Source organism: Mirounga leonina, unplaced genomic scaffold (genome assembly GCF_011800145.1).
Source record: "Mirounga leonina isolate KUSES-001 unplaced genomic scaffold, KU_Mleo_1.0 Mir_171, whole genome shotgun sequence".
NCBI classification, from domain to species: Eukaryota; Metazoa; Chordata; class Mammalia; order Carnivora; family Phocidae; genus Mirounga; species Mirounga leonina.
In genome coordinates this window covers 23,675,807-23,700,483 of record NW_023270436.1, presented here as the reverse complement: position 1 = coordinate 23,700,483, position 24,677 = coordinate 23,675,807, and the positions used below count along the sequence as shown (strand labels likewise).

The window sequence follows — 24,677 nt, the reverse complement described above, 5'->3', positions numbered from 1 at the left end:
GGGCTCTAGAAGAAGCTACCAATGGGAAGTTGTTGGACTTTTTCAGCATGAGATTTCAGCAACATGTTCTCTGCCTCTAGGAACACCCAGGGTGATCTCTGCCCATGCCTAGACATTGCTCTGTAGTTCTACAAACAAGGGGTACCTTGGCTTACCAGTTTTGCCAAGAACCAGATTCTGTCCTTAAATTGAACTTCCCGAGCTTTGGGCGAAATCACCTTCGGGTATATGGATTTATACTGTGCCCAGGATCCCACTAGCCAGGTATCATCCTGTCCAGTGCCCCACATCTCCCATGTGTAGAAGCAAGGCCAGGTCTTCTCTCAAGCACTTGAAGGAAAACACAAGGGGTGGAGGTAACTTGCATTCATTTCTTCCCTTTATGAAGGTGGCACCCGGCTCTGCAGGGAGGATATCCAGGCTTACAGGAAAGTACGTGCATCAGAGGGTGGAAGTGTATGGCCCCAAAGGAAGGACTGGGCCCACAGGACAGTCAGACCTGCTTCAAGGATTGGGTTGCCTCAGGTGGGAAGCGCTTGTTCCCTGGAGCAGACTCGTGTCTATATAAGAGGGAATTAGAGTTGGGGGTGGGGCGGGGCATGAGTAGTCCCCTGCTGTGGGGATTCATGGAGCAGGCTCCTGAAAGTTGGCCAGCAGACCCCCCATGTATCCTCCTCCTGCTGAGTCAGGCCCCAAGTCAATTTTTTATTCTCAGTAACATCACTTATGTTAACTGCTTAATTTATTTGGTCTGCTCAATGGCCCACCAGGGCCCACCACTCCCATGCTTGCTGGGGACAGCTGAGGCACAACCAGCCACAAAATTCTGACTTAGGGTTGCTTGGGGCCAGGGCTCAACCCTACAGCAAGCTTGCACACTCCACATGTAAGTATGGTCTATATAGCAGGTAAACTCTGTCCAGAGAGGACATCTAATCCCACAACTTATCAGGTCTATGTACAGTATTTCACATATCACCCAACAGATACAGCAACAAAACAGTATTGACATCAACCACTCGCCTGGATCACTCCTCCTCTACTACCTCCCCCACCCCACCCCCAAAAACACAACCACCACACATTGCAGTAATATCCCAAACCCATTCCCAATTTGTTAAATACGGTGCAAGCTCACAGACACATAGGAGGAGGCAAATTTTGTTGTGTTGAAGGGTCCCTGGAGTTCTGGGAGCCAATGTAGAGGGTGCCTCCAGCGCTTTTCAGTGCCCATAGCTGTCAGGAAGCTGCAGCCAGGAGCTACAAGGAGCTACTGAGCTGGGCCAACCAACAAGGGAGGTAGAAGCCAGAAAGCCCAGCTCAGGGAGCAGTCTTCCCCAGCATCCCAGCTCCGGGACTCTGCCACCACCTCGTCCTGCCCAAGTTGCTACTTGGACCAGGCATGGTGAAGGGTGAGCAATGGCTGCCACAAGGGAAGGGCCAAGAGACTGCTGAGATTCCCACTCTCTTGGCTCATACGCTGGGCCTGCGGCAAGCCACACAATCCTCCAGAACCTATCTAGCACTAAGCTAAATGTCTTGGGCTTCTGACTGAGGTGCCCACCAGGGTATGCGTGACAGCAGCCAGGATACGGGCTTTCTAGAGGGCGGGGCCCTTTCTTTCCAGGCCCCAGCCTCTTGCTGCATTTGTGGGTGAGTGCTTGTTGCAGGTAGAGAGGCCCAGGAGCTCTCAGCGAGCCTCTAGCAGTACAGTTTGAGAACATGAGGTGGAAGCTCCCCCTCACACTGATGTGGCCCCTAGGCCTGGTAGATGAGCAAACTAGCCCTTCCCCTAACTCCTGGCCAGTTCCACCACAAACTAAGGGACTCTTCAAAACTTGCTCCCTCAACCCCTGCCCCAGAGGAGGGTGGAACACAGAGTGGAGGGGTGGGTAGCACCACTGTCACTTCACATCCTTGGATAGCCGCCTGGCCACCAGTCTTTCGTCCACACTCCCACTTGGAAGTCCTCCTGTACCCAGCTGGACTACAGACTTCAGAGCCCACAGGCAGGTTCACCCTGGAATCCTGCCCAGCAGGTCCAGGTCATGCTCATTAGTATAAGCAAGAGCCTCCTGGAATCCCAATGCCAGGGAGGTCCCAAGTGGTCACGAGTAACAGATTCCTCCTGGCCCATGGGCCAGGCTTTTTTTTTTTTTTTTTCTTTTTTTCTTTTTTTTTCTTCACAGCTTTCAGGCGAGTGTTGGATCTACAGACAGTAACCAGACCCCCAAACCTTGATGTGTTTCCCTGGTGCTGCGCCCGCTCGCCTCCTGGGGAGGTAGTAGGGATGGCTTGTTCTGTTTCTAAACAAGCTGCCAATCACAGGAAGCCCGGATGGCCCTGCCCACAGCAGGGATGGGGCGCAGAGGGGGCAATGGTGGATGCAGAACGCCCCCCCGCAGGGGGCTGGGCCAGGGCTAGGGGGGTGAGTCCCGGGTCAGGCCGTACTGCATGCTCACATTGTGGTCCAGCTCTTCCAGCTCTGCAGGCAGCGGGATGCCCAGTTCCCCCAGGTACAGGGAGAGAGCCTCAAAGGAGTCCTCCAGTTTTGAGAATGCTGGTCTAGAAAAAAAAAAAGGTGGGGGGGGTGAGTTGAAGGCATGTTGAGACAAGGGCAGGGCCACAGGGTGCTGTGTAAGGCACCTAGGCCTGTAGCTCAACCATTTCCTAGTTGTGTGACCTTGGGCAAGCCCCTTAACCTTGTGCCTCTGCAGGAAATGGGGATGTTACATAATGTTACACCTACTGTGTAGGGTTGCTGTGACGATGAGAGATAGCACTGTGACAAGGTTGGCCTTGCTTGAAGGGGTAGCTTAAAAAAAACAAGTTCAGGGGAAAAAAGGCTCCTCTCATGTCTTGGAGAAAATGCAATCATCAAAGGTGGAATTGGACTAAGTGCCTTTTTAAAGATTCTTTCCAGTCAGACTATTTCCACATCAATGGATCTGCTCAGGAAGGGACATTTCATAGGCTTAGCAGCTCTTCCCAAGGGGAAAACAAACAACAGGCTCCCAGTGCTGTGGAAACAGCTTAGCTGCCCTGGAAGCCTGAGCCAGCTCAGGCTTACTCCTCCATCTCCTCCATGTTTTTGTTTAACCATCCTGTCACCTTCTCGGCAAGGCCCACTCTCACCACATTTAAAATTACAACTTGCGCCCTACACATCCTCTTTCTTCAGCTCTGTCTGGAGAGCTGGAAAGTCTTTTTTCCATACCACTTGTCACTTCCTAATATTCAATGAAGGGTATTCTATCTATTGTTTATCATCTCTCCTTGTGAGAATGTGAGTTCCAGGAGGGCAGGCAGCTTTGCTTTGCTCAGTCAAGTGCCCAGGACAGTGTCGAGCACAGGACAGACACTCAGTCTGTATTTTTTGAGTGAATTAAACACAGACATTTAAAATGACTACGAAGGGATATTAGCAAACAAATACTGCGTAGCTTCACATTTTCTCCTCATGCTCTTACTCTGGTGTTATTGAAGGACTGCAGTCCTCTGGCCCATGAAGGAACAAAATGTAGAGCCTCCCAACTCTAATGTGGACCTCTGGAAACCATTCTGAAATAAAGGCTATGTGCCAACTGGTTATCTTGAGGGGATGGAGCAGGAGAGTGAGAAGAGCTGAGGGGTACGATGGTTAGATGATCACAGAAAACATGCACTTTCTGTGCTATATATTTTAGTCATATATGATTTTTTTAAAAGATTTACTTATTTAAATAATCTCTATGCCCAACGTGGGGCTCGAACTCACAACCCTGAGATCAAGAGTTGGACGCTTCACTGACTGAGCCAGCCGGGTGCCCCTTGAATTTGTTTAAAAGAAACAGGATTTTTGAGAGCAGAAAAACAAACACAGCTTCTAGTTCTCTAATGCACAAACCTGGAAAAAACTGGGGTAACGTTGACAATAATGAAAACCATAGCCTGAGATGAATAAAGGTCACTTAAAATTTTTTTCTTTAAAGGAGATGATTAGCTAAATGCATAAAGATGCTCACTGTAGTAATACCTGTAAGGAGAAACTGAAAAAACCTGAGTATCTACATTATGTATATTTTTTATTTTATTTATTTATTTTTTAAAAAGATTTTATTTATTTATTTGACAGAGACATAACGAGAGAGGGAACACAAGTGGGGGAGCGGGAGAGGGAGAAGCAGGCTTCCCGCCGAGCAGGGAGCCCAATGTAGGGCTTGATCCCAGGACCCTGGGACCATGACCTGAGCTGAAGGCAGATGCTTAACGACTGAGCCACCCAGGCGCCCCTACATTATGTATATTATAGTATGTTCGGACAGTCTCTTGCACTGAATTTCACATAGTCAACAAAAATGATAAACAGGAAGACTGGGTAGTAACAAGGAAAATGCAGGGCAAAATATAAAACTTTTCTTTATCTGAGATTATAACTATATTTGTTTGGACATAGATAGGTGAACATGAGAAACACTTATTCTGTTAGAATGGCATAGGTTTGGGTGAGTTTTCTTCTGTTACAATTTGTTTTCATGGCTGTGTCTGTGTTATATCCGGGTCACTCACGGCTATGCCCTTGTGCCCCCAACCACCCCACCAGGCATATCAGAGTTGGTAGGGCGGCTTCAGTGGTGGACAGCCGCATCCTTGAGCTCAAGGCTTTTGCCGCCTCTGTACCTGGGAAGGGCTTGGGGACGGCGGAAGGCTGGGGCAAGCATCCCAGGCCTATGGGAGCTGGGGGAAAGGGGCGGGATACCAACCTGCTCTCGGGCTCCAGTTTGCAGCAGATAGCTGCCAGGGGGAAGAAGGCTGGGGGGCAGTCTGTGGGGACAAACTTTTCCCAGAAAAGCTTCACGTTGAGGCCAAAGTCCAGTGTTCGGGGCAGGCAGTCAGGATCTGCATACACCTGCCCGATGATCTGCAGACGAAAAGATGGCTGGTCAGGAATGGACTGTGGTGGGTTCGGTCACAGGGCAGTGGGATACTGGTGTATGGACAGGAAGGATGGGCAGAAGAGGGAGGTAAAAACCAAGGTTCAAGAGCTGTCCCCCATGCCCAAATCTCACGAATCCAGACTTTTCTCTCAACTGAGAGTCTGATTACTAGAAGAGGCTTCACTGCAGCAGAAGCAAGATGTTCCAAATCTGGAGAGGCAGCTCCACACATCCCACTCTGCCCTGCCATGTCCCCTCGTGTCTATGTCCCCTGTCAGAGTTCATAGGGTCTGATTCACGTCTGAAACCTTTTGGTACCAGCTTAGTGCTTTGCACACAGTAAATGCTCAACTGACTTCTGTTGAACAATTTTTAAAAAACCCTCCTTCATTATTCCAACTGTCCCTTGTCTCTCCTCTACCGCTCACCATTTGTAGGAGTTACAAAAGACTTTGAACATATGTGTTTGACTGAGTGCTTCCAGACACACTGAGCTAAGCTCCTAATGGCAGAGATCTTTCTAAGACTCACTCTATCCACCCCACCATGCTCAGCCCTGTGTGAGACAGACTAACACTTGCTACAGTGGCTACTTCCACTTGTAGGGCTGACGGCCACGGGACTACTAGGGCCCGGGGACGGGGGACCAGAGGGAAAGGTTGCATCTGGACCAAGAGCTAGACGGACAACCGTAAGGGCACTCTCATCTGCCCCTTCCTGGCTGTGGGACTAAGAGCAAGTTGCTGCCCCTTTCTGAGCCTCAGTTTCCTCACCTGAAAAAACCCTGCCCAATCCTTCTCATGGGACCCATGAGACTCAAATGTGTCTCGCGTTGATTTTATGGTGAACTGCCCATCATTAGGAGGAGCAGTCCCAGTTCTGGGGCAGGGCAGAACTACTAGGCCTGCTGCCTCAGGCCTGGCCTCTGTGCTGGCTGGAGCTCACCTCGCAGAGAACGATCCCAAAAGAGAAGACATCCACCGTCTCATCGTAGCTCTTTCCTTGGGGAACACAGGAGAGTAGGCTGTTAGGTGTGGTCTCTTATCTGCTCTGTACTGAGTCTGGGGCCAAACCAGGCCACAGCCAAGAACCAGGGCTAGAACAGGCTCTGCAGGGATGCCGTAAAGGCTGCCCAGGACAGGCACCCTCTGAATATCATCTTTCCTCAGCCCTGGGTGGGCTGCCTCAGAGAGATCTTATAAAACACACTGCCCAAAATGAAACTGCATGGGACAGTGAAAGAGAACTGGATCAAGGTTCACCTGGACTCTGTCGTTAGCTAGTTGCATGTTCCTGGGCAAACCACTGAACTTCTCTGGGCCTCAGACTCCAAAAAAGGGTTGAATCAGGCCATTTCTGAGCCCTCACAACCCTGTTCATTTCAAGAATCCTACTCAGTATCTCTGGTTGGTTTGAGTATTATCCACGAGGGGGCACCATACTTCAGTTCTCAGCAGGGAGAAAGAAAAGGCGAAATCTCTGGCAATAAACAGCCTGAGTTCTCAGCTATCCTTGGGGCACAAAAGCCGCACTCAGACCTCACCCTAGGCCCAGGAGCTCAGGGAGGAAGAAATTTATGAGGTCCAGTGTGGCAAGGGATAAAAATCATCTAGCCATCAGCTGTGGGTACCTGGCCTTACTTCACAGGCCTCCCTTGAACACCCAGGGCTCTGCTCCAAGATGTGGCCCCCAAACTCCCCTCTTGGGGCACCCCTCCATTGTCCAATGTCAGGACTCACCGTTCAGCATCTCAGGGGCCATCCAGTAGGGGTTTCCCACCACTGTATAGCGCTTCTTGCGGTCATTCTTACGCAAGGTGCGTTTCTTGGTGGTAGCCTTCTCCACTGGGGGCTTTTTCCTCTCCTCAACTATAAGCCGTGACAGCCCAAAGTCTGCCACCACCACAGTCTTGTCCTGGTAGGACAAGGGCCAGGTCAGGACTTGGTGAGGACATTCCCAAGAGAAGTCATTGAAAAGGGGAGAAAAGGTAGTAGCAAAGGGGAGTCACAGCTAAAGCACTCTCTGGCAGACAAGGCTTGGTTATTTGTTTTCTAACAGTCTGGTATCTGCACAGCAGAGTCCCCAGACCTGGGGGTGTTCACAGCAGAGCCCCTGGAGCCTGGAGGGATAAGGCTCTGGGACCTAGAGAGTGGAACTCAGAGGCAGAAAAAGGGATTTCTTTTCTTTTTTTTTTTTAAATCCCATTCTGCCTTGTTCCCCAAAAGATTTAAGGCATGGCTAGAACCAGGATAAGACAGAAAAAGATAAGGTAGAGGTAGTCAGTGGGGGGACTTGGGGGGAGATAAGCTCTTCAAATAGCTACAGGGCAGTCATGTGGAAAAAGGTTAAGATTATTTAGTATGGACTCAGAGGGAAGAGCAGGGCCAGTTAGTGGACACCCAGGGAGCTAGACTGCAAGCTAGCAGGATAAATGACATGCTAACAACCAGAGCTGATGGGTGGTGTGAAAAATGCTGACCCCAAACTGGCCACTATACATTTACTAGCTCTGTGGCCTCAGAGTGAGGCCTCAAGGTGCCACAGTTGTAGAATAGGGTCTGTAGTGAGCTGCATTACAGAACTACCATGGGGTGAAACCAGGAAAAACACCAGGGCTCTATATATAGTTAAGGAACTTCTGGAGCTCTCTCTAACCAAAGGATTTCAAAGGCTGCTACTGAGAGTTGGTGTAATTGTGTTTACATGTGTTTGAGAGCCCCCAGAAGACAGAGGAGGGCATCAGGTACGGCAGGAAAGGCAAGACAGGAGCCTTAGGTGGGGAACAGTCAGTCTCCTTTGTGACAAGGCAAGAGGGCTGGCCCTAGGGAGACCCAGGGTGGTGGGACATACCAGCTTGATAAGGCAGTTGTGTGAGTTCAGATCCCGATGGATGATGCACATGGAGTGCAAATAGGCCTGGAACAGAAGTACGAGCTGAGGCCAATGGCCAGTAATTTAAGCAGATGCAGACTCCGCAACTGGGGGCCTGCTCTTCTCCCAGGCCATCCCTATTCAGCTTCAGAACCCAATCTGGACCCTAGGGCTAGGGCTGCCTGCTGTCACTCCCTTGTCCCAACACCAACAGAAAGCCAAAGGCTGCTTGGGCTTCCTCTCTCTCCCTGCTACCACCTTCTGACCATCCTTTGTTCACTGACCCCAACCCAGCGGCTGCTCTAGACACTCACTGCTCCCTCCTAAAGTCCCCAACTCTATGGGCCCGGGGCCTTGCATGCCCCCAGCCCCTCTACCCATTTTACATAGATCCAGGCCACCTGAAGTGAGTGCCCTCAGATGCACTGCTCCTAGCCCCCTTCACTGCCATCCTCACCCCAATCTCTGGCTTCAGCCACCCTGGATCCTTCCTGCCTGTGATAGGGGAAGAAGTGACCTCCTCCTGGCCAGCTGGTTCCATATTCCTGACATTCTCCTTCTCTGAGACTTAGCATACTCCTTGCTCTTCCCTGTCCACACTTTAACTTCTTTCTCTTCCTACCCCAGTGTTTTCATGCAAGTCTCTGTTTGCTATTCTGCTTCCGGCCCCCCTAACATCCAGGCCTCTACTCCTGGCTCTTGTCACTCTGCAGCCACTTCCTTTTCTTTCTCTTCCCTTCCCCAGCCAATGTGGAAGGAGCTCCCTACACGCCCCCCTCCAGTCCTTTCTAATACTGCTTCTATCCCCAAGGCTCCTGGCTCTGCTCACATACCCAGGGAGCTCTTCCTAAATGCTGTAGCTCTTGTGACCTGCCTGCCTGTCCTTTCTCCCAAGACTGCCTGCACCTCTCCCATGCTACCTGTTCCTGAGACTCTTGTGTTCCTGCATTTTCTTCCAGCCTCCTCAAAGCCACCTTCTCTACACATGCTGACCCCCACTAACCACACATCAGCCTCAGGCAACACTAGTTCTTCCCAGACCTGTTTCCCCAACATTGCTGCCCCTGCAAACATCTGGTAAATAACACCACCATTCTTCTAGGTACCTCAAGCCACCCCTACTCTTTCTCCTCCTACCTCTGCTCCCTTGCTGCCAACCAGTCTCTCTGCACCCCGCCTCCCAGTCTCCCGTCCCCACAGTCATACCTTAATTCCATACCTTAATTCAGAAACCTGAAATGTTTCACTAGCCCCACCCCTGGTCTCCCTGCCTTCAGTTCTCCTAACTCGACCGCCATCTACTGACCACACCAGACCCATCTTCAAAAAAACAGCTCTGTTCACAAAACTTTCTTGCTTAAGTATCTTTTACACCTGTCTTTTTGGCTTCCTAAGTAAAGTCCAGACTCCTTAGTCCAAAACACAGAGATCTTAATGTACCTCCAGACTAACACAGTCTTCATGGGCCCCACATGAAGGCAGTGATTAAAATCTCAGGTTTGGGAGCACCTGGGTGGCTCAGTTGGTTAAGCGACTGCCTTCGGCTCAGGTCATGATCCTGGAGTCCCGGGATCGAGTCCCACATCGGGCTCCCTGCTCAGCGGGGGGTCTGCTTCTCCCTCTGACCCTCTTCCCTCTTGTGCTGTCTCTCATTCTCTCTCTCAAATAAATAAATAAAATCTTTAAAAAAAAAAAAATAAAATAAAATCTCAGGTTTGGGGGTCAGACTGACTAGCCTAAGCTCCTTGCCCTATCCCTTTCTAGATCAGCTTCTCATCTGGAAACCGGGGTTGTCGTGAGGAACACATACATACATGTTAGTCCCTCAGCTCAGTGCCTGGCATATAGAAAGCACTCAGCAACGGTCACTGGTATTACTACTATAATTGGTCTCCTTCTTTCCCAGGTGAAACAGACCTCAACCTTGGGGTCTCTCTGCCAAGAGGAACTTTTATCTAATTCTGACCCATCCTTCAGGCTTAGCTAGAACACATCTCTCCCTTCTCTGATTTCATAGGCAGTGAGGTTCTCTACTTGCGCCAAGTTCCCACAGCAGCTGGACACTACTAGTTTGCCTTACCCATGCCTGTTTGCCCTTGAAGATTTAGAACCCGTTAAGTGTAGGTTGTGAGCTAAGAAAAGGCAACTGGGGGCAATTTCACAGGCACCGAAAGAAGCTCAATAAGCAGCTGCTGACCGACCCAGCCCACACAAGCTGCCCAGGCTGGGGTCTCTGTCTTCCAGTACCTGCCAGCAATCCCCGCACCTATCCTGACTCCCCATCCCCACCTTGCCACCACTCCCACCGCTGGCAGAACTCACCATTCCAGAGGCGATGCCTTTGGCAAATCTGACCTTCTGCTGCCAGGGAAACGGGTCCTATGGGATGGGGGAATGCCCATCAGAGGCTGTGGGGCCCTGTCCCATTTGGGATCCAGGCTCATGGGTCAACATGGCCTGCCAGTGAACCCCCCCTGCCTATGCCCAGTTCTGCTCAGCATGACCCTTTGCAGGCAAAGCAGCAAGGGTGGTATGCTCACCACACTGCGCAGAAAGTCCTTCAGCGTGCCCCCCTCAATGTACTCTGTCAACAGGTTCAGCTTCTTGTCCTTGTATAGCACACCAATGAACTTCAGCACATTGGGGTGGTCCAGGCTGCGCATCACCTTCACCTGGGGGTGGCAGAGGCCAAGGAGGGTGGATGGTTACTTTCCACTGTGTCTTCCTCACCCCCTTTCCTCCAGGCAGTCAATCTGACAAGTGTTACCTGCATCTCCTACCTCTAGTCTTACATGATGGGGATGCCTCACAGGCCTCACCCTTGGGATCCTGCCTTTCTGGGAATTTTATTGGGGGGAACTGGAATGGGAGGGTCTGAGAGTGAAACAAAGGCCTGGAGGGCAATACCCAGACCATGGGAGTACCAACTGAAGGAATGGAACAACTTGGGAGGTGTGGTAAAAACTGTGTAAATGCTCCACAGGGGTGAGAGTTCTCTGGGAGGCCCCACTCCAGGCTCCCTTAGCAGGGTGTTCAGGTGGTGAGTGTAACTAGTTGTCCTAAACTGGTCTGTTTTCATGTCCATTACCCCCCATTAGCTGTAAGCTCCTCTGAACCACATCCAATTTGTTACTGTATCCCTTGTACCCAGATCATGCTGTCTTTAGTAAGTGTTCATTGAACAGATAATTAGGCATTCCTCTAGAGCTCTTTTCTGCTCAGCTTTTAAGAAAGGAATTCTAAAATAAGTTTCCTCCTGAAACTGTTTAGTAAAATCTTCCTCTTCCAACAGTGAAACCAAACTCCTAACTCCCACCACCCCATCTTCTTACCTCAGTCAGAAAAGTCTTCTGTGTTTCCTCATCACACCGAATTAACTCCTTCATGACCATCACTTTGCCAGTGGCTTTGTGTGTTACCTAGTTACAAAGAGGGGCAACTATTACTGGTGCAGAGTTCTGGGGAACTGTGTGAAGATATATGCAACTGGCCATCCCATCCCCTGGAAGACATACTGAGCCAGATCAGACTGACAAGAGTTCATGTGTAGAAGACACAGCCATGAGGCAACAGGGGCCTCAGAGGGGAGCATCCCTCTTCCTTGGAGAGCTGGGCATGCACAGAGGGGAGGCGAGAATGCAGAAAAGGGAAGTATAGGAGGCAGGAGGGGACACTGGCAAGCCAAGCAGGGGCTCTGGTCATCTGACACAGGAATGAGTCCCTTGGGTGAACAGAAGTCTGGGGACAGGAGGGTCAGTGCCACAGACATGCACCAGGGAGCTGGGTGGGTCAGGGTGAGCTCTCCAGCCCCAATGCCCTGAAAGCTGAGACACATGGCTTACCTGACCCCCCCTCCCAGCTCTCAGCAGAGGAGGAGGAGGAGAGAAAGAGAGAGAGGTTAGTCCCCAAGACTGTTTGTCAGGGAGGCAGGGGCAACTCCCCCGTATACTCCCTGCAATATGCCCAGCACTGAGGCCTCAGGGGACCTAAAAGCCTCCGCTGACTGGAGGTAGCAGGGCTATGGGCACAACTCATCCCAACCTAGGTCTCTAGGTCGACCAAGCTCATTGCGACAGCAACGCTGCCCTTAGGTGGCCTAGGAGGGCAGGAGTGTAGCCCTCACACCATCACCTGCAGCCAGGAAGGGGGCCTGGTGTCCTGTAGGGTGTGGAGTGAGATCATGTCATGAGAACTCCCCAAAAGAAGGTGAGAGAGGGGTTGGGGGCAAGGAGCAGAGCAGCTGCTGCCTGTGCTCACCTTGATGGCCTGCCCAAAGAAGCCCTTCCCCAGGACCTCCCCGTGGATCAGGTCACATGGCCGGAAGATCTGCTGTGAATTGCTGCTGGAACAGCGAAGCGATTCTGAGCGGCTGATGTCACGACTAAAGAGCAGGGGCTCCTTTGGGGAGCTGGGGCCAGGGGACTTGGAGATGCTGTTACTGCGCCTGAAGATGAGGAAAGACGAGGGTAGGGCTAGGGTAGTCCTCAGAGACCTGCCAGTAAAACCGTGGAGGTAGAAACCTCAAGGGCACCCTACTACCCTATCCACCCCAATGTCTGTAGTTCAGGTGCTATGATGAGGGGAGGGAGCTCTTACGTCAGACAGATGTGCCATTCTGGGGCTGCAAACATCAGTAGTTTATTTAAGAATCAGAGCAGGAAGCCTGAGCACTCACCTGGAACGACTACTAGCCTATAGTGCTCAATATATAACAGCACTGGAAGATGGTCATCCCACCACCTCCCAGGTCTGCTGGAGTGACAGCCTACCACCATCCAAAAACTGACCAAATAGGATTCTGGCTACTTTGCTCATCTTTCTACCTGTCTACATTTCCCGAATTTTAAAATAATAAGCATGTACAATTTTTACAGCAATAATGCCAGTGTACTTACATTTTTAAAAGCAGCCAGTAATAGTAATGGTTGATAACTGTTACTGACCTCCTGAAGAAGGGACAAGAAGGCTGAAGTCCACAGCACTGCAGGTGAATTGCAACCCTGCAAACTTCTCTCCGGCACATCCTATTTCACTTGGGCTACCCAGAAAGGACCGCCCACAAGCTTCTTAGCCCTTGCTCTTCTGCTTTGCCTCTCACCAACCATGCCCACAGAAGCACACAAGGTGAGCTGCCGTCTCTCCTGCATGATGGCCTTCCAGATATCTAAGCAGCTCTCTGGCCAACCGCCCCCCACCCCCACCCCCCGCCACGTTCTCAGGCCTTCCCTGCCCTACCTCTACCAGCTCACTTGTGCCGAGGCCAAGAGGGCAGCCAGAAGTTCATACCAGCAACCTGTGGGGAGGGCCCTGTTTCCAAAAGATGCCAGGCAAGGGCCCTGAGTGATTTAGTCTGTTTGATCAGGAGGGCAGATAGAGAACTTGACTCCTAGATATTAACAACACCTCACTTAGTGCTGACCCTTTGCTGGCACTGTGCTACTTTGCATCCCTTTCCATACTGAATCCTTAGATAATTGGTGAGACAGCCACCTTTGTCTTACAACCCCACTTCACAGAAGCAGAAACAGAAGCTCAGAGAGATGATGTGATATGTGAAGGGAGAGAGCTCAGCTCAAAGGCATGGTATAGGTGTGTCCATCTAGAGAGCCACTGCTTCAGACTCCTTTTAGTCTCCCCACTTGGCACCTGCATCCAGGGCAACCGCTCCCTCCTGTTGGACCTGGACAACCCTGAGGTTTTGACCACTGAGCCCTCAAATCTAAAACAGCTTGCATTCATCTCTTGCTTTATAATTTTCAGTGTTCTTATTTATACTTATTAATCCTCCCTGTGCCCCTACTCCAGCCTCTGAGCCCTGCACCTCCCTTTGCTGGTCCTTTAGGGGCCGGCATTGCTGCCTTCTGTCTAGCTCAGGAGTTCAGTGGATGGGGGCTGATTCTCTGGTTTCTAAGGAAACCTGGCAGACAGCTGGGTCAGATCACGCACAGGCTCTGGCTATGAACTGTGATTCCTATGGGGGTAGCTGGGTCAGCACAATCCTCATGACCCGTCCCTGGCTGGCGGGTTCCCTTTCTGCTGGCCTCCCAAAGCCAGTTCAACCTCATCTGAGGGATAGGCATGGGTCAGCATGGAATCAGGATAGGAGGTAGCACCTCAGGGAGCGTCTCCTTAGTGTCCCTTCCAGATTCTCCTTGGTGTCCAGGGTGCTGAGGGTATGGGAGTGTCCGGCATTCTGCATGTGGGGGGAGAGTCGTGCATCCAGCCGCAGCTGGTCCAGGCGCTGGGAGACAGGATCATGTTCAATCAAGAGCTGAAGTGTCTGGCTTGTCTGGTTAATTGCATCCTCTACCTGTAGCCAAGAGCAGTGTAAGGCTGGCTCCCACAGGCTGTCCCAACCCAGGCCACCCGTCAGCCCAGATGATCCAAGCACAGTATGGCCAATGTTCAACTTGGCTAATGGTGGCCTCCAGCTGCCAGCAGCCCCATAGTGCCCTCTCCCTGGCATCCTGTCAGATATCCCATCTGTCAGGCCATCCCTGCTGTCCTGGGAATGTGCCAGGCTGATACAGGAGGTCACCAGTGGCCACAGGCTCAGTGGCAAGACAGAGTTAGACTGGGGGTGGAGAAAGGCAAAGGCCACAGCCTGATATCCCAGAGGGTCTGTTCCATGTCCCACCCCCATGACAGACTGGACACACATTGTACCTCTTCCACTCGGAGTGTGCGGACGGGGATCCCATTGATCTCCAGGATGCGATCCCCGGGGTGGATGGCGTTGCGGTTGCTGGGACTGATGTGCATCCGGTTGACCCTGGCCAGACAAGAGTTGAGTCAGGATGAAGACATCCTAAAAATGCACCTGACCAATTTCACTTGTGCAGGAAGGCTCACCAGGCTCCAGGCTCCTACCAGCCCCCAAGACCCAGACCACTCACAGGGGAAACGCAATGCTCTTTACAGGGTGCCCTGTCTCAGTGAAGGGCACCCCCTCTCACCCAGTGGCCTACGCCAGAGACTTGGATGACATATTCCCTATCTGGAGTTCTCTTATGCACCCCAACCCTCACTGTCTTCGAAAATCTTGCCTTCACTTCATCACCACAGTTACCAACACCTCTCATCTGATCTTCCAATAGCCTCCTAAATGGTCTCTACACTACCAGGCTTGCTCCTCTCCCATCCAACACCCATCCCAGCAATCCTTCTAGAACGCTAACCTAGTTGCATCACCTTGTTGCTTATCCCTCAAAAGACCTGCTCAGTCTTCATAATCCCTACATGACTTAATAGCTCCCTTTCTGGCTACTCCCAACCACCCAATCTATACCAGACACAACCACAGACTCCCACCCCTGCACTGAACACAATGCCCTCCCCTCTTCATCTAATGAGGTTGTAGTGCAGATCTCACCTCTTGCTGACTTCCCCAACCCTCGTACCTCTCACCTATACTGCAAGTACCTAGTGCTCAGCACACAGTAAATGCACAGTCACTATTTACGGGGCTGGCAGCCACAGGTGCCTCATTAATGGTATTAGACAAATATAGACTCTTTCCCCATCTGGTCTCTGGCCTGGACAGCGGATGAAGTCTTAACTTCTTTCTTTTCCTTCCTCCTTCATTTACTCAACCAACAAAACAATAATCAGTGAACATGTACTACATGCCAGGCACTGTTCTAGGCCCTGGGCATGCAATACTGAACAAGACTAAGTTCCAGAAGGAACTCGTCAGGAAGACAGATGATAAACTAATAGACATAATCAAGCCAGATAATTTCAAAGAACACATGATCTGAAACTTCATGCATGAAAGGTGAGCTGTTCTGGCATTAAGTATCTGGTGGGAAGCAAGCTAGGCAAAGGGAAGAGTAAGTGCCGAGGCCCAGGTGGGGTTAGAGCATAGTGAGCTCCAGGAGAAAGATAGGAGATGAGGGTGAAGGGAGCTCTGCAACCCCTGAGGCCCATCCAAGGACTCTATGTTAACAACTCCTGCTCTAGGGGTCCTCAAAATACTCACTCTTTTACTTGCACAGTGGTGGCATAGTTGGAGCAGGCACTTTCCACGGACACAGAGAAGCCCCGTCTGCCCTCGGTGGTGGCTGGCATGGAGATGTGTGTGACGGAGTAGGGCAGCTGGTCCTGAACAGACTCCGTGGAGAGCCTCTCAAACATGGGTGCCAACACCACCTCATTATGGCACTTCCCACTGGGAAGAGGAACATAAAGGGGGCTAAGATCCTGGAGCCCCACGTGGAAGCCCAGCAACCACTGCACCATGTGGCTTCAGGCAATAGTACCCACATTCCCACTATTACCATCCTTGCCATGATTCCAGTTGGCTGCTCAGAATGAGGAGCCCAGGGTCCCTGGGGTAGTCTGGGAGTATGGGTGCGATGGCCTGGGTTCTCTTCGCTCTGCTTTTGACTCTCAGTAAGAACCAAGTTCCCTTCCCCTCTTTGGGCCTCAGTCTTCTTTGTCAACTGAGGCAATTGGACTGAGTGAGCTTTAAGGGGCTTTTGTCTTTAATTTTCTGGGATCCTTCTCTGAGAGCACCTTCCCAGCCATTCTCTCCCTCTGGGAGGACTGCAGGGCAGAGTGTCATTATTCTAACAGTAGAATAGAGGACAGAGGGCAGAGAGATGTTAACTGTCTGCTTACAGATTACCGAGGTGGTTACGGGCATTGCGATGATAGGAATCCAGTGCTCTGACACCTTCGTACTGTTTCTGCCCAACTCACACTGCCATGCCATCTGTTTCTCTCTCTTGGCCACTCTTAGGGGGAGGATGGACACCACCTTACCAGTAGAGGGTGGAGTGCTGCACCAGGGCATATGCATCCCCATCTTCAATGATCACCTTGCAGCTCATACAGGCAAAGCACTCTGGGTGGTACTTGAACTCCCCGGCCACCTGTGAGCAGATAGGGAGAAGGGTAGACAGACGACAGACAGAGGAAGTGAGCTGTCACTGCTGGAGGGTAGGGGTAGGTGAGTGACCTCCAATCAAGGATCTACAGGTCCCAGTCACAATCCACCTTTGCACTTCCTGCCCTAGAGCTTCCAGAGGACGAGTCAGATTGGTACCTCCCTGTCATTTCTGAGATTAGAAAAAACTGTTTTGGTCTCAGCCATGACAGCAAGTCGCCAGAAGTCATCATCCCCACTAGAAAGGCACAGTTCCTCCAACACAGGGTTGGCAAATCTGTGACTAGGCTTAAAGCCCATTTCTGGAGCAGGTAGGTGGAACCACTCTCTAGCAGCCCATTCCAGGGTCACCTTTTCTGATTCTCTGCACACAACTTGGATGTATCCTCCTCAACCTGTAATGCTCTCCTCTGAGGCCTTAATCCCATTGTACTGTGTCTGCTCCCTGCCCACCCACCCACTCCCAACATCGGACTGTTAAGTTTTTAAGGGAAGGATCTTACCTGGCACTTAACTGGTACTCAACAAACATCTATTAAATGACTGAAGAAATAAAAGGGGAGGCCTTGGCTGATGGAAGACTAGAAGACGAAAGGCCATGGGGAATCAGAGGGGCCGTCAATGGACTCTGATGACCAAGAGGGTCTCACTCACCATGACAGGCCCTGTCATCAGCAGAGAGCACCCATGGCAGAACTCTCCAAACTTCCCCCAGTAGTCCTTGTGGCAGTAAAGCTTCCCATCCTTCTCATAGTACCAGTTGGTGAGGGAATCCTGGCATTCTGAACACCTGAAAGACAGGAGACAAGAAATTCTTCTGGATCCTTGGAACCAGGATACACAGGCTGTCTCTGGCTCCCAGGTTTAACAAAATGGACAGACCTCTCTTTGATCCAAAGCCAGGATGAGGGAAAGTTACAGTTTACTGCCATCCCCCCAAAGGAAGTTGATTCAGCGTCAAGAAGATCCCAGAAACCAGTTCTGTATTGCCTGCCTCACCTAGCAGACCTTAACCTTTTTGGGTCTTGAAGCCCTTAGAGAATCTAGTAAGGGTCAAGAAGCCTCTCTCGGGGACACCTGGGTGGCTTAGTTGGTTAAGCGTCTGCCTTCGGCTCAGGTCATGATCCCAGGGTCCTAGGATCGAGTCCCGCATCAGGCTCCCTACTTCTCCCTCTGCCACTCCCCCTGCTTGTGCTCTCTTTCTCTCTGACAAATAAATAAAAATCTTAAAAAAAAAAAAAAAGAAGCCGCCCCTCTCAGAAAAAGGCACATACAAGGAAAATGTGCTTATTATTTAGGTATGGTGTGTGTGTGTGTCAAGGACTGAAACCTAGTCATGGCCCCAGTTAAGAACCTCTGGTCTAGACAGGTATCTTGATGAACCAAAGAAGCTCAATCTCACCTCTGTTCAAAAACCTACCCATCACCATCACCATTGTTGATGTAACATTCTTGTGAAAAAATTATGTTAAGCATTAAGAAACAATCAGGCAAATCCAGAATGTGGGTCATTCTGTAAGACTACTGGTCTTGACTCTTCCAAAAAGTTCATGTCATGAGGTGGAAAAAAGTACAGGGATTAAAAAAGCCCAGAGACACAGCAAACAAATGTAACACTTAACCTAGGATTCAATTCTGGATTGAAAAACAGCCATGAGGGGCGCCTGGGTAGCTCAGTCGTTAAGCATCTGCCTTTGGCTCAGGTCATGATCTCAGGGTCCTGGGATCGAGCCCCACATCGGGCTCCCTGCTCAGCAGGAAGCCTGCTTCTCCCTCTCCCACTCTCCCTGCTTGTGTTCCCTCTCTCACTGTGTCTCTCTCTGTCAAATAAATAAGTAAAAATCTTTAAAAAGAAAAAAAAAGAATGAATCAGATACCCATGTACCAAATTAGAATAATCTTAAAAGTTATTGACAGGGGGTGCCTGGGTGGCTCATCAGTTGGTTAAGCGTCTGCCTTCGGCTCAGGTCATGATCCCAGGGTCCTGGGATCAAGCCCTGCATCAGGCTCCCTGCTCAGCGGGAAGCCTGCTTCTCCCTCTCCCACTCCCCCTGCTTGTGTTCCCTCTCTCGCTGTGCTTCTCTCTGTCAAATAAATAAATTTAAAAATCTTAAAAAAAAAAAAAAAAGAAAAGAAAAACAGCCACGAGTGACATTTTTGGAACAACTGAGGAAATCTGAATTTGGGCTATACACTTGATTATATTGTGAAATAACTATCCATTTTCTTAGGTGCAGTAACGATACTTTGGTTATACAGAAGAATTTTTAGAAGAAACATATTAGAATAAGGGTGAAAGTCAAAACATCTACAACCTACTTTTTCATAGTTCAGCAAAAATAAAGTACATTGTGTGTGTTGTGTATAAATACTTAAAGAGAAACTGGCTCAAAGTTAACAAATCTAGGTGAAAGATACATGGGTATTCTTCGAACTGTTCTTTCAACTCTTCTATATATTTGAAAATTTTCAAAATAAAATAATGGGGGGGGGGCAAAATTCCACTAGCACTGTGGGAGATACATGTTAGACCCACAACTCCTTTCTCCTGCAAGTTATGTGGTTGTAAAGCCCCACCCCTCAGGTTAGGTGTGTTCTCAAGCCAAGTCTATACAAGATAAGCTCCTCCTCATTTTTTTTTTTTTTTTAAGATTTTTTTAATTTACTCATTTGAGACACAGAGATACAGAGAGAGAGCATGAGCAGGGGGAGCAGCAGAGGGAGAGGGAGAAGCAGACTCCCCGCTGAGCAAGGAGCCCGATGCGGGACTCGATCCCAGGACCCTGGGATCATGACCTGAGCCGAAGGCAGACGCTTAACCATCTGAGCCACCCAGGCGCCCCAGCTCCTCCTCATTTCTGAGCCTCCCAGCACCCAGAGCTAAGGGCTTCCTGGCCTGCGATTCCAGTGAAGACTCTCTTCTTGTTGTCAACACTTTGTACCACCCATCCTGGCCACATCCTTGCTTCTGAGAGGCAGGATGGAGTGGCCTCTTAGTGTGAATCCTGACCCTGCCAACTCATGTCATCTTGGGGAAGTTACCTCACTTTTTTGCCCCAGTTTCCTCATCTGTAAAATGGACTATTGTGAAAATGAAATAACATGTATCAAACTATATAGATATTTATATAAAAGGCTAAGTACAGTAGGAACTCAGTGTTAACTGCTCTTAAAGATGATAATGCTAGCTGTTCACATTACCTGCCACTTCCTCCACTAGCTGGATAGCTTTGGACAACTTCTCTCAGTCACTTTTCCTCCTTGACAAAATGTGACTAATAGCATCTTACTACAAAGAGCACTGTGAAGACTAAGTGAGCTACTGTATGAGGAAAGCCTTTTGCAAACTGTGAAGAGCAAAGCAAGCGTATTATTATAGTAGCTTGCTAGGCACTGCAGATATAAAAGATATACAAATTTAATGAGTTGGGGAAGAGAAAGTCTAAACAAAACTTAAAGGTGAGAGGTCACAATGGGCGCCACTACTTCTGGGCACTGCAGGAGGTAGAGGAGGGAGACAGGAAGGAGTTGAAGCAGCTGTGGAAAGCAACTGAGCTAGGGAGGTCTAGAGAAGCAGGGCCCTGAGAATCTCTTTATGGAGTATCCAGATCCCCCTGGGTGTTCAACACTGACGGCTTCTGCCACCAGTCATTCCTATCCTATAGCATTTCCTCGTTCTTTGGATGCTTAACTTTAGGGACTTGAAGAGTATGGATATGAAGTATCTAGAATGGCACAATTGGAACCATGAATTATAGGGGGTGGCGGGGAAGACCCTGTTCTGGGCATGCAGTTCAAATTCCTTTCAATGTAAAAGGCATGCTAGATGAGCTCCGAATTGGGACGAGGCCTGGTTCAAGTTCTTGGGAGCTACATGCCCTTGCACAAGGCCCTTTCTCTCTCTGCGTATAGTTTCCCCATCTGTAAAATGAGGTAATTAGACTATACCCCATATCCCCTTAATTCTGTGCATATCTAGGTCTTTCCCTACATGATCCAAGGTTCAAATCTCAGAATCACCACTTACCACCTAACTGATCTTGGGCTGGCTACTTCACTTCTCATTTGTGCAATGGCAACATTACCGCCTACTTTGTGGGTAGCAGTGAGGACATTAAATCCAGTTCTGAATGACTGTGGAGCCTAGCAAAGGATAGCACTAGAAGCAAGGGCTTCCTTCTTGCCTCCCAGCTTCTGACTTGAAGCTCTTAGGTACCTGTCTTTCTCCTTCACTAGACTGTGAACTCCTTGAGGACAAGAGCAGTGTCCCATTTACTGCTGGTAGATTCAGCACCTAACAAAGGGCCCAGCAGAGTAAGCCCTTTGCCGAGGTTTCCAAACTGAAAATGGTGGGAGTAGCAAGAACCAGCAGTCCAGATGGGAGCATAAGCGTTTTGTGGCTCACGGTCAACAGGTCCTGCCCTTCTGCTATCTGCAGTGGAGAAAAGCTGGTGCACATGTACTTGCACCTAACTGCAGGCCTGGGCCCTGTTACACCCTCTCAATGGTATGTGTGCTGCAGGGCACAGGAGTACCAGAACACGTCCTCCTTTCCACTGCCAATATCCTGCTTTTGTTTGTTGCAAGTAGCCCTGGCCAGGCCCAGGAGAGTGGGGAGAGAAACGAGTGCAGACATGCAGGAGAGCCACGCCAGGCTTCTGGGAAGAACACCTGCCTGGAGAACGACATCACCAATGCACACATCTGTGTCAAGGAATGCCTTTGAAGGGTATGGCCAGCTACACAGTTGAAGTCAGCTGCCGCAGGTGTCTGAAGAACAGGAAGGTGAACAGCTGATAGGAGGGCTGGCTGTGGGTCCCTAAGCTGTTTTGTCACAGAACACAACTGGTTCTCAGGTCACTGGAGTGGTAGACTTAGAGTCCTAGTTTTAAGGAGAGTTAGTTACCTGTTACTTGAATGCCAACCATATTCTGGGCACTATATGAGGTGCCTTACTTCCATGATTTCTAATCTTGACCACATCCTGCAAGGTGATAGGATTATTCCTGTTCTATAGACCAGAGACTAAAAAGCAGAGTCAAGTCACTTCTGCAAAGTCACCCAATACATACACGATGGAGCTGGGGATTTAACTTGTGTGTACTTGGCTATGAAGCCATTTCCACTAGACTGCATCACCTGAGTAATGCAGCACATCCACTAAGCTGGGCCTCAGGATTTGCATCTGTGAAAATGAGGCTGGAGCCCTGAGAGCTGAAGTCCCTTTAGTGTTAACATGTAATGAGGCTTCTCCTTAAATCCAAGTACTGAATGTTAACTGGCACAATGATTCTCCTTCCTTTAGTCCATAGCGTTGTGTTCCCCAGCTGTCTCTGCCTTTTTAAGAATCCAAAACACACTCTGAAAATTTAAGGTGCTACCCCCAAAAAAATCCCCCTTCAGATTCTTGGAGGCCATGGCCACAATATGTTTCTTCCAAAGCCAAGGCCTTTTTCCAGCTTTCAATCTTTTAATGTTTCAAGTTTAAGTCAAAATCTGCCCTAGCTGTGGGCTGCCCAAGGCATCCAGCTTAGAAGTCGTGGAGCCACTGGTGGAGCCATACTGAGGTCTGAGGCACCACCCTCTCCCAAGCAACCGGAGTGAATAGAGCTGAAATGCCCCAGCCAGGAGAGATCAGAGAGAGGTCCACATGCACTGAGGACAACCTCCAAAATTCCTCTCCCAAAGCACTGTAGAGGGCCTGGGTAGCTGCAAAGTGAACTAAAACTTGGTGGTCACTTCAGTGGGCAGCTCAGATCCAAACTAAGGACTTTTTTTTTTTTTTTTTTAAGATTTTTATTTTTTAAAAAAGATTTTATTTACTTATTTTAGACAGAGAGATAGAGAGCAAGTATGTAAGCGGGTTGCAGGGTGTGTGTGTGGGGTGGGGGGAACAGAGGGAGAAGGAGAGAATCTGAAGCAGATTACCCGCTGAGCATGGAGCCTGAACCTGGGGCTCAATCCCAGGACCTTGAGATCATGACCTGAGCCAAAATCAAGAGTCAGATGCTTAACCCCTGAGCCACCCAGGTGTCCCTAACGATTTTATTTTTAAGTAATCTCTACCCACAACCTCAAGATCAAGAGTCACATGCTCCACTTACCAATCCAACCAGAGACCCCAAACTCAGGACTTTTCAGTTAGCAGGGAACACAGTTTTTTTTTAAAAAGAAGATAATCAGGTTGAGATTCTCACAAATAACTTTTCAAGACCTGGGTCCACATTTCTTCTTTGCCATTTACTATCTATGTCACCTCAAGCCAGTTATTTCATGACTCTGGGCCTTAGTTTCCTCATTTGTGCATTGGTGATAAAACCTCATGAGTTTATGAGAATTACGTACAAATGCCTAGAATGACCCCAGGCTCAGAGCAGGTACCCAGTAAATGTTCATTTCCCTCCCTCCCCTCTTTAATTTGAGAACACCAAGGGCAAAAGTAGGCAGACTCCTTTCCCTCCATGCCTAAGCAATATGGATCTGTATCTTGGCCCAGAACCAAACAGATTTCTGTGAGTAGAGAAGGTCCTAAAATGAATTACTTATTGAATCAATGAGAAGCCAATCGATTATTATCAATTCCTATCAATTGGGAAATAGTTACTGTGCATCTAGGATCTGCAAGACCAAACAGGCAAGGTGCTGTGCTGGGAAAAGCCAAGTGATATAAAGACATTGGCCCAGCCCTCATTCACATGCACATTCTTCAGATCAAATGTTTACAGGTTAAGTTTTCAACCTTATGTGGTTGAAGTAGCCACTATTACAGTGGATTTACAAAGGTTAAAGAACAAGCCCTCCCATGTCCTGGTAAAGGCCTGGTTGGATGCTCATCCTTAGCCCCCTGAATGAGCAGACAGACTGTTGGGGAGAAGCTGCTTCCAGCCCCTTGCCTCTGAGCTCTGACTGGGCTAAAAAGGGGAAAATGGGCAGGTCTCTGTCACAGCTTGAGGGTACTGTGACCAGGGATGCCAACTCTCCCCCAGGCATAGAAGGGCAGATATAACAGGGGCCTAGAGACACTGGCCCATCAGAACCCAGTCTCCTACCACTGAAAATCCCTTTATTACTCCTCTTTCCTGCAGACCTTGTAGATTGAAACAGGCTGTCAATGAAGCTGTAATTATTATGGACACCTTGGTATCCTGTTTTAAAAAAATTAACCAAACACATAATAAGCCTCCCATCAGCAAGAAGTGTTACCAGAGTGTGTTGATTCAGTTCCAACCAAAAGCCAGGAAACCTGTAGATTCAAGTAATGTGTGCAGTCATACTGAAGTTAAGGGTAAAGCCTTCATGATTAGGAAAAAATGGAAAAGAGCTTGTATGTCTCTGAGGAGCCACATGAGTTGGGGAGTTATAGGAATCACTCACCTGATCTGAGCCCTTCACTTTTCAGATAAAGAGAGTCCTAGAGGACCTAAGGCAGCTGCCAATGTTACTGCTAAGCTGGGCAGAGTTAAGAATAATTTTTCCCTTTAAACATGGGTTGCTTTAGAATACAAAGATACACTTGTTTTCTTCAAGAGACAATGTGTAAATCAAGCCCATTAAATCAATGTTGGACATTAAGGGAAATTATATATAAAAAAAAAAATCCTTGAAAGATGTCAAAGGGCGCCTGGGTGGCTCAGTTGGTTAAGTGACTGCCTTCGGCTCAGGTCATGATCCTGGAGTCCCGGGATCGAGTCCCGCATCGGGCTCCTTGCTCAGCAGGGAGTCTGCTTCTCCCTCTCCCGCTCCCCCTTCTTGTGCGCTCTAATAAATAAATAAAATCTTAAAAAAAAAAGATAACAAGCACTCTATTAAAAAAAAAAAAAGATGTCAGACAGAAGTCACTCCTTAATTGACCTCTTCTGTAAATTCCAATTGGAGGCATTTTCTTACTTGGAAGCACACCTATGATTGTATCTCCCCCCTTTCACTAGTGGCATTGGCGGAGAAGACCGCGCACTCGGCAGAGGTGTACAGGGTACAGAAATTACATTCTTCATTCCCTG

At 49.3% G+C, this 24,677-nt stretch overlaps 1 protein-coding gene across 5 annotated transcripts in view; it reads right to left on the bottom strand.

The window, feature by feature from the left end:
- Window positions 1-361: 361 nt before the first annotated feature.
- The window catches only part of LIMK2 (LIM domain kinase 2), a 58,735-nt gene continuing 34,419 nt past the window's right edge, over window positions 362-24,677 (bottom strand). For 4 of the 5 annotated variants that reach the window (XM_035017408.1, XM_035017410.1, XM_035017411.1 and 1 more), the window contains 14 exons: window positions 17,332-17,467; window positions 16,554-16,663; window positions 15,769-15,957; window positions 14,454-14,559; window positions 13,901-14,097; window positions 12,045-12,231; window positions 11,120-11,206; window positions 10,328-10,459; window positions 10,110-10,166; window positions 7,767-7,832; window positions 6,656-6,830; window positions 5,862-5,917; window positions 4,743-4,900; window positions 362-2,565 (listed from right to left, as the gene is read on the bottom strand). In XM_035017408.1, coding sequence (XP_034873299.1) covers window positions 2,421-2,565; window positions 4,743-4,900; window positions 5,862-5,917; window positions 6,656-6,830; window positions 7,767-7,832; window positions 10,110-10,166; window positions 10,328-10,459; window positions 11,120-11,206; window positions 12,045-12,231; window positions 13,901-14,097; window positions 14,454-14,559; window positions 15,769-15,957; window positions 16,554-16,663; window positions 17,332-17,467 — 1,801 coding nt within the window. In that variant the 3' untranslated portion in view covers window positions 362-2,420. The remainder of the gene's footprint in view (window positions 2,566-4,742; window positions 4,901-5,861; window positions 5,918-6,655; window positions 6,831-7,766; window positions 7,833-10,109; window positions 10,167-10,327; window positions 10,460-11,119; window positions 11,207-12,044; window positions 12,232-13,900; window positions 14,098-14,453; window positions 14,560-15,768; window positions 15,958-16,553; window positions 16,664-17,331; window positions 17,468-24,677) is intronic. The other variant, XM_035017409.1, reaches the window with a different exon arrangement.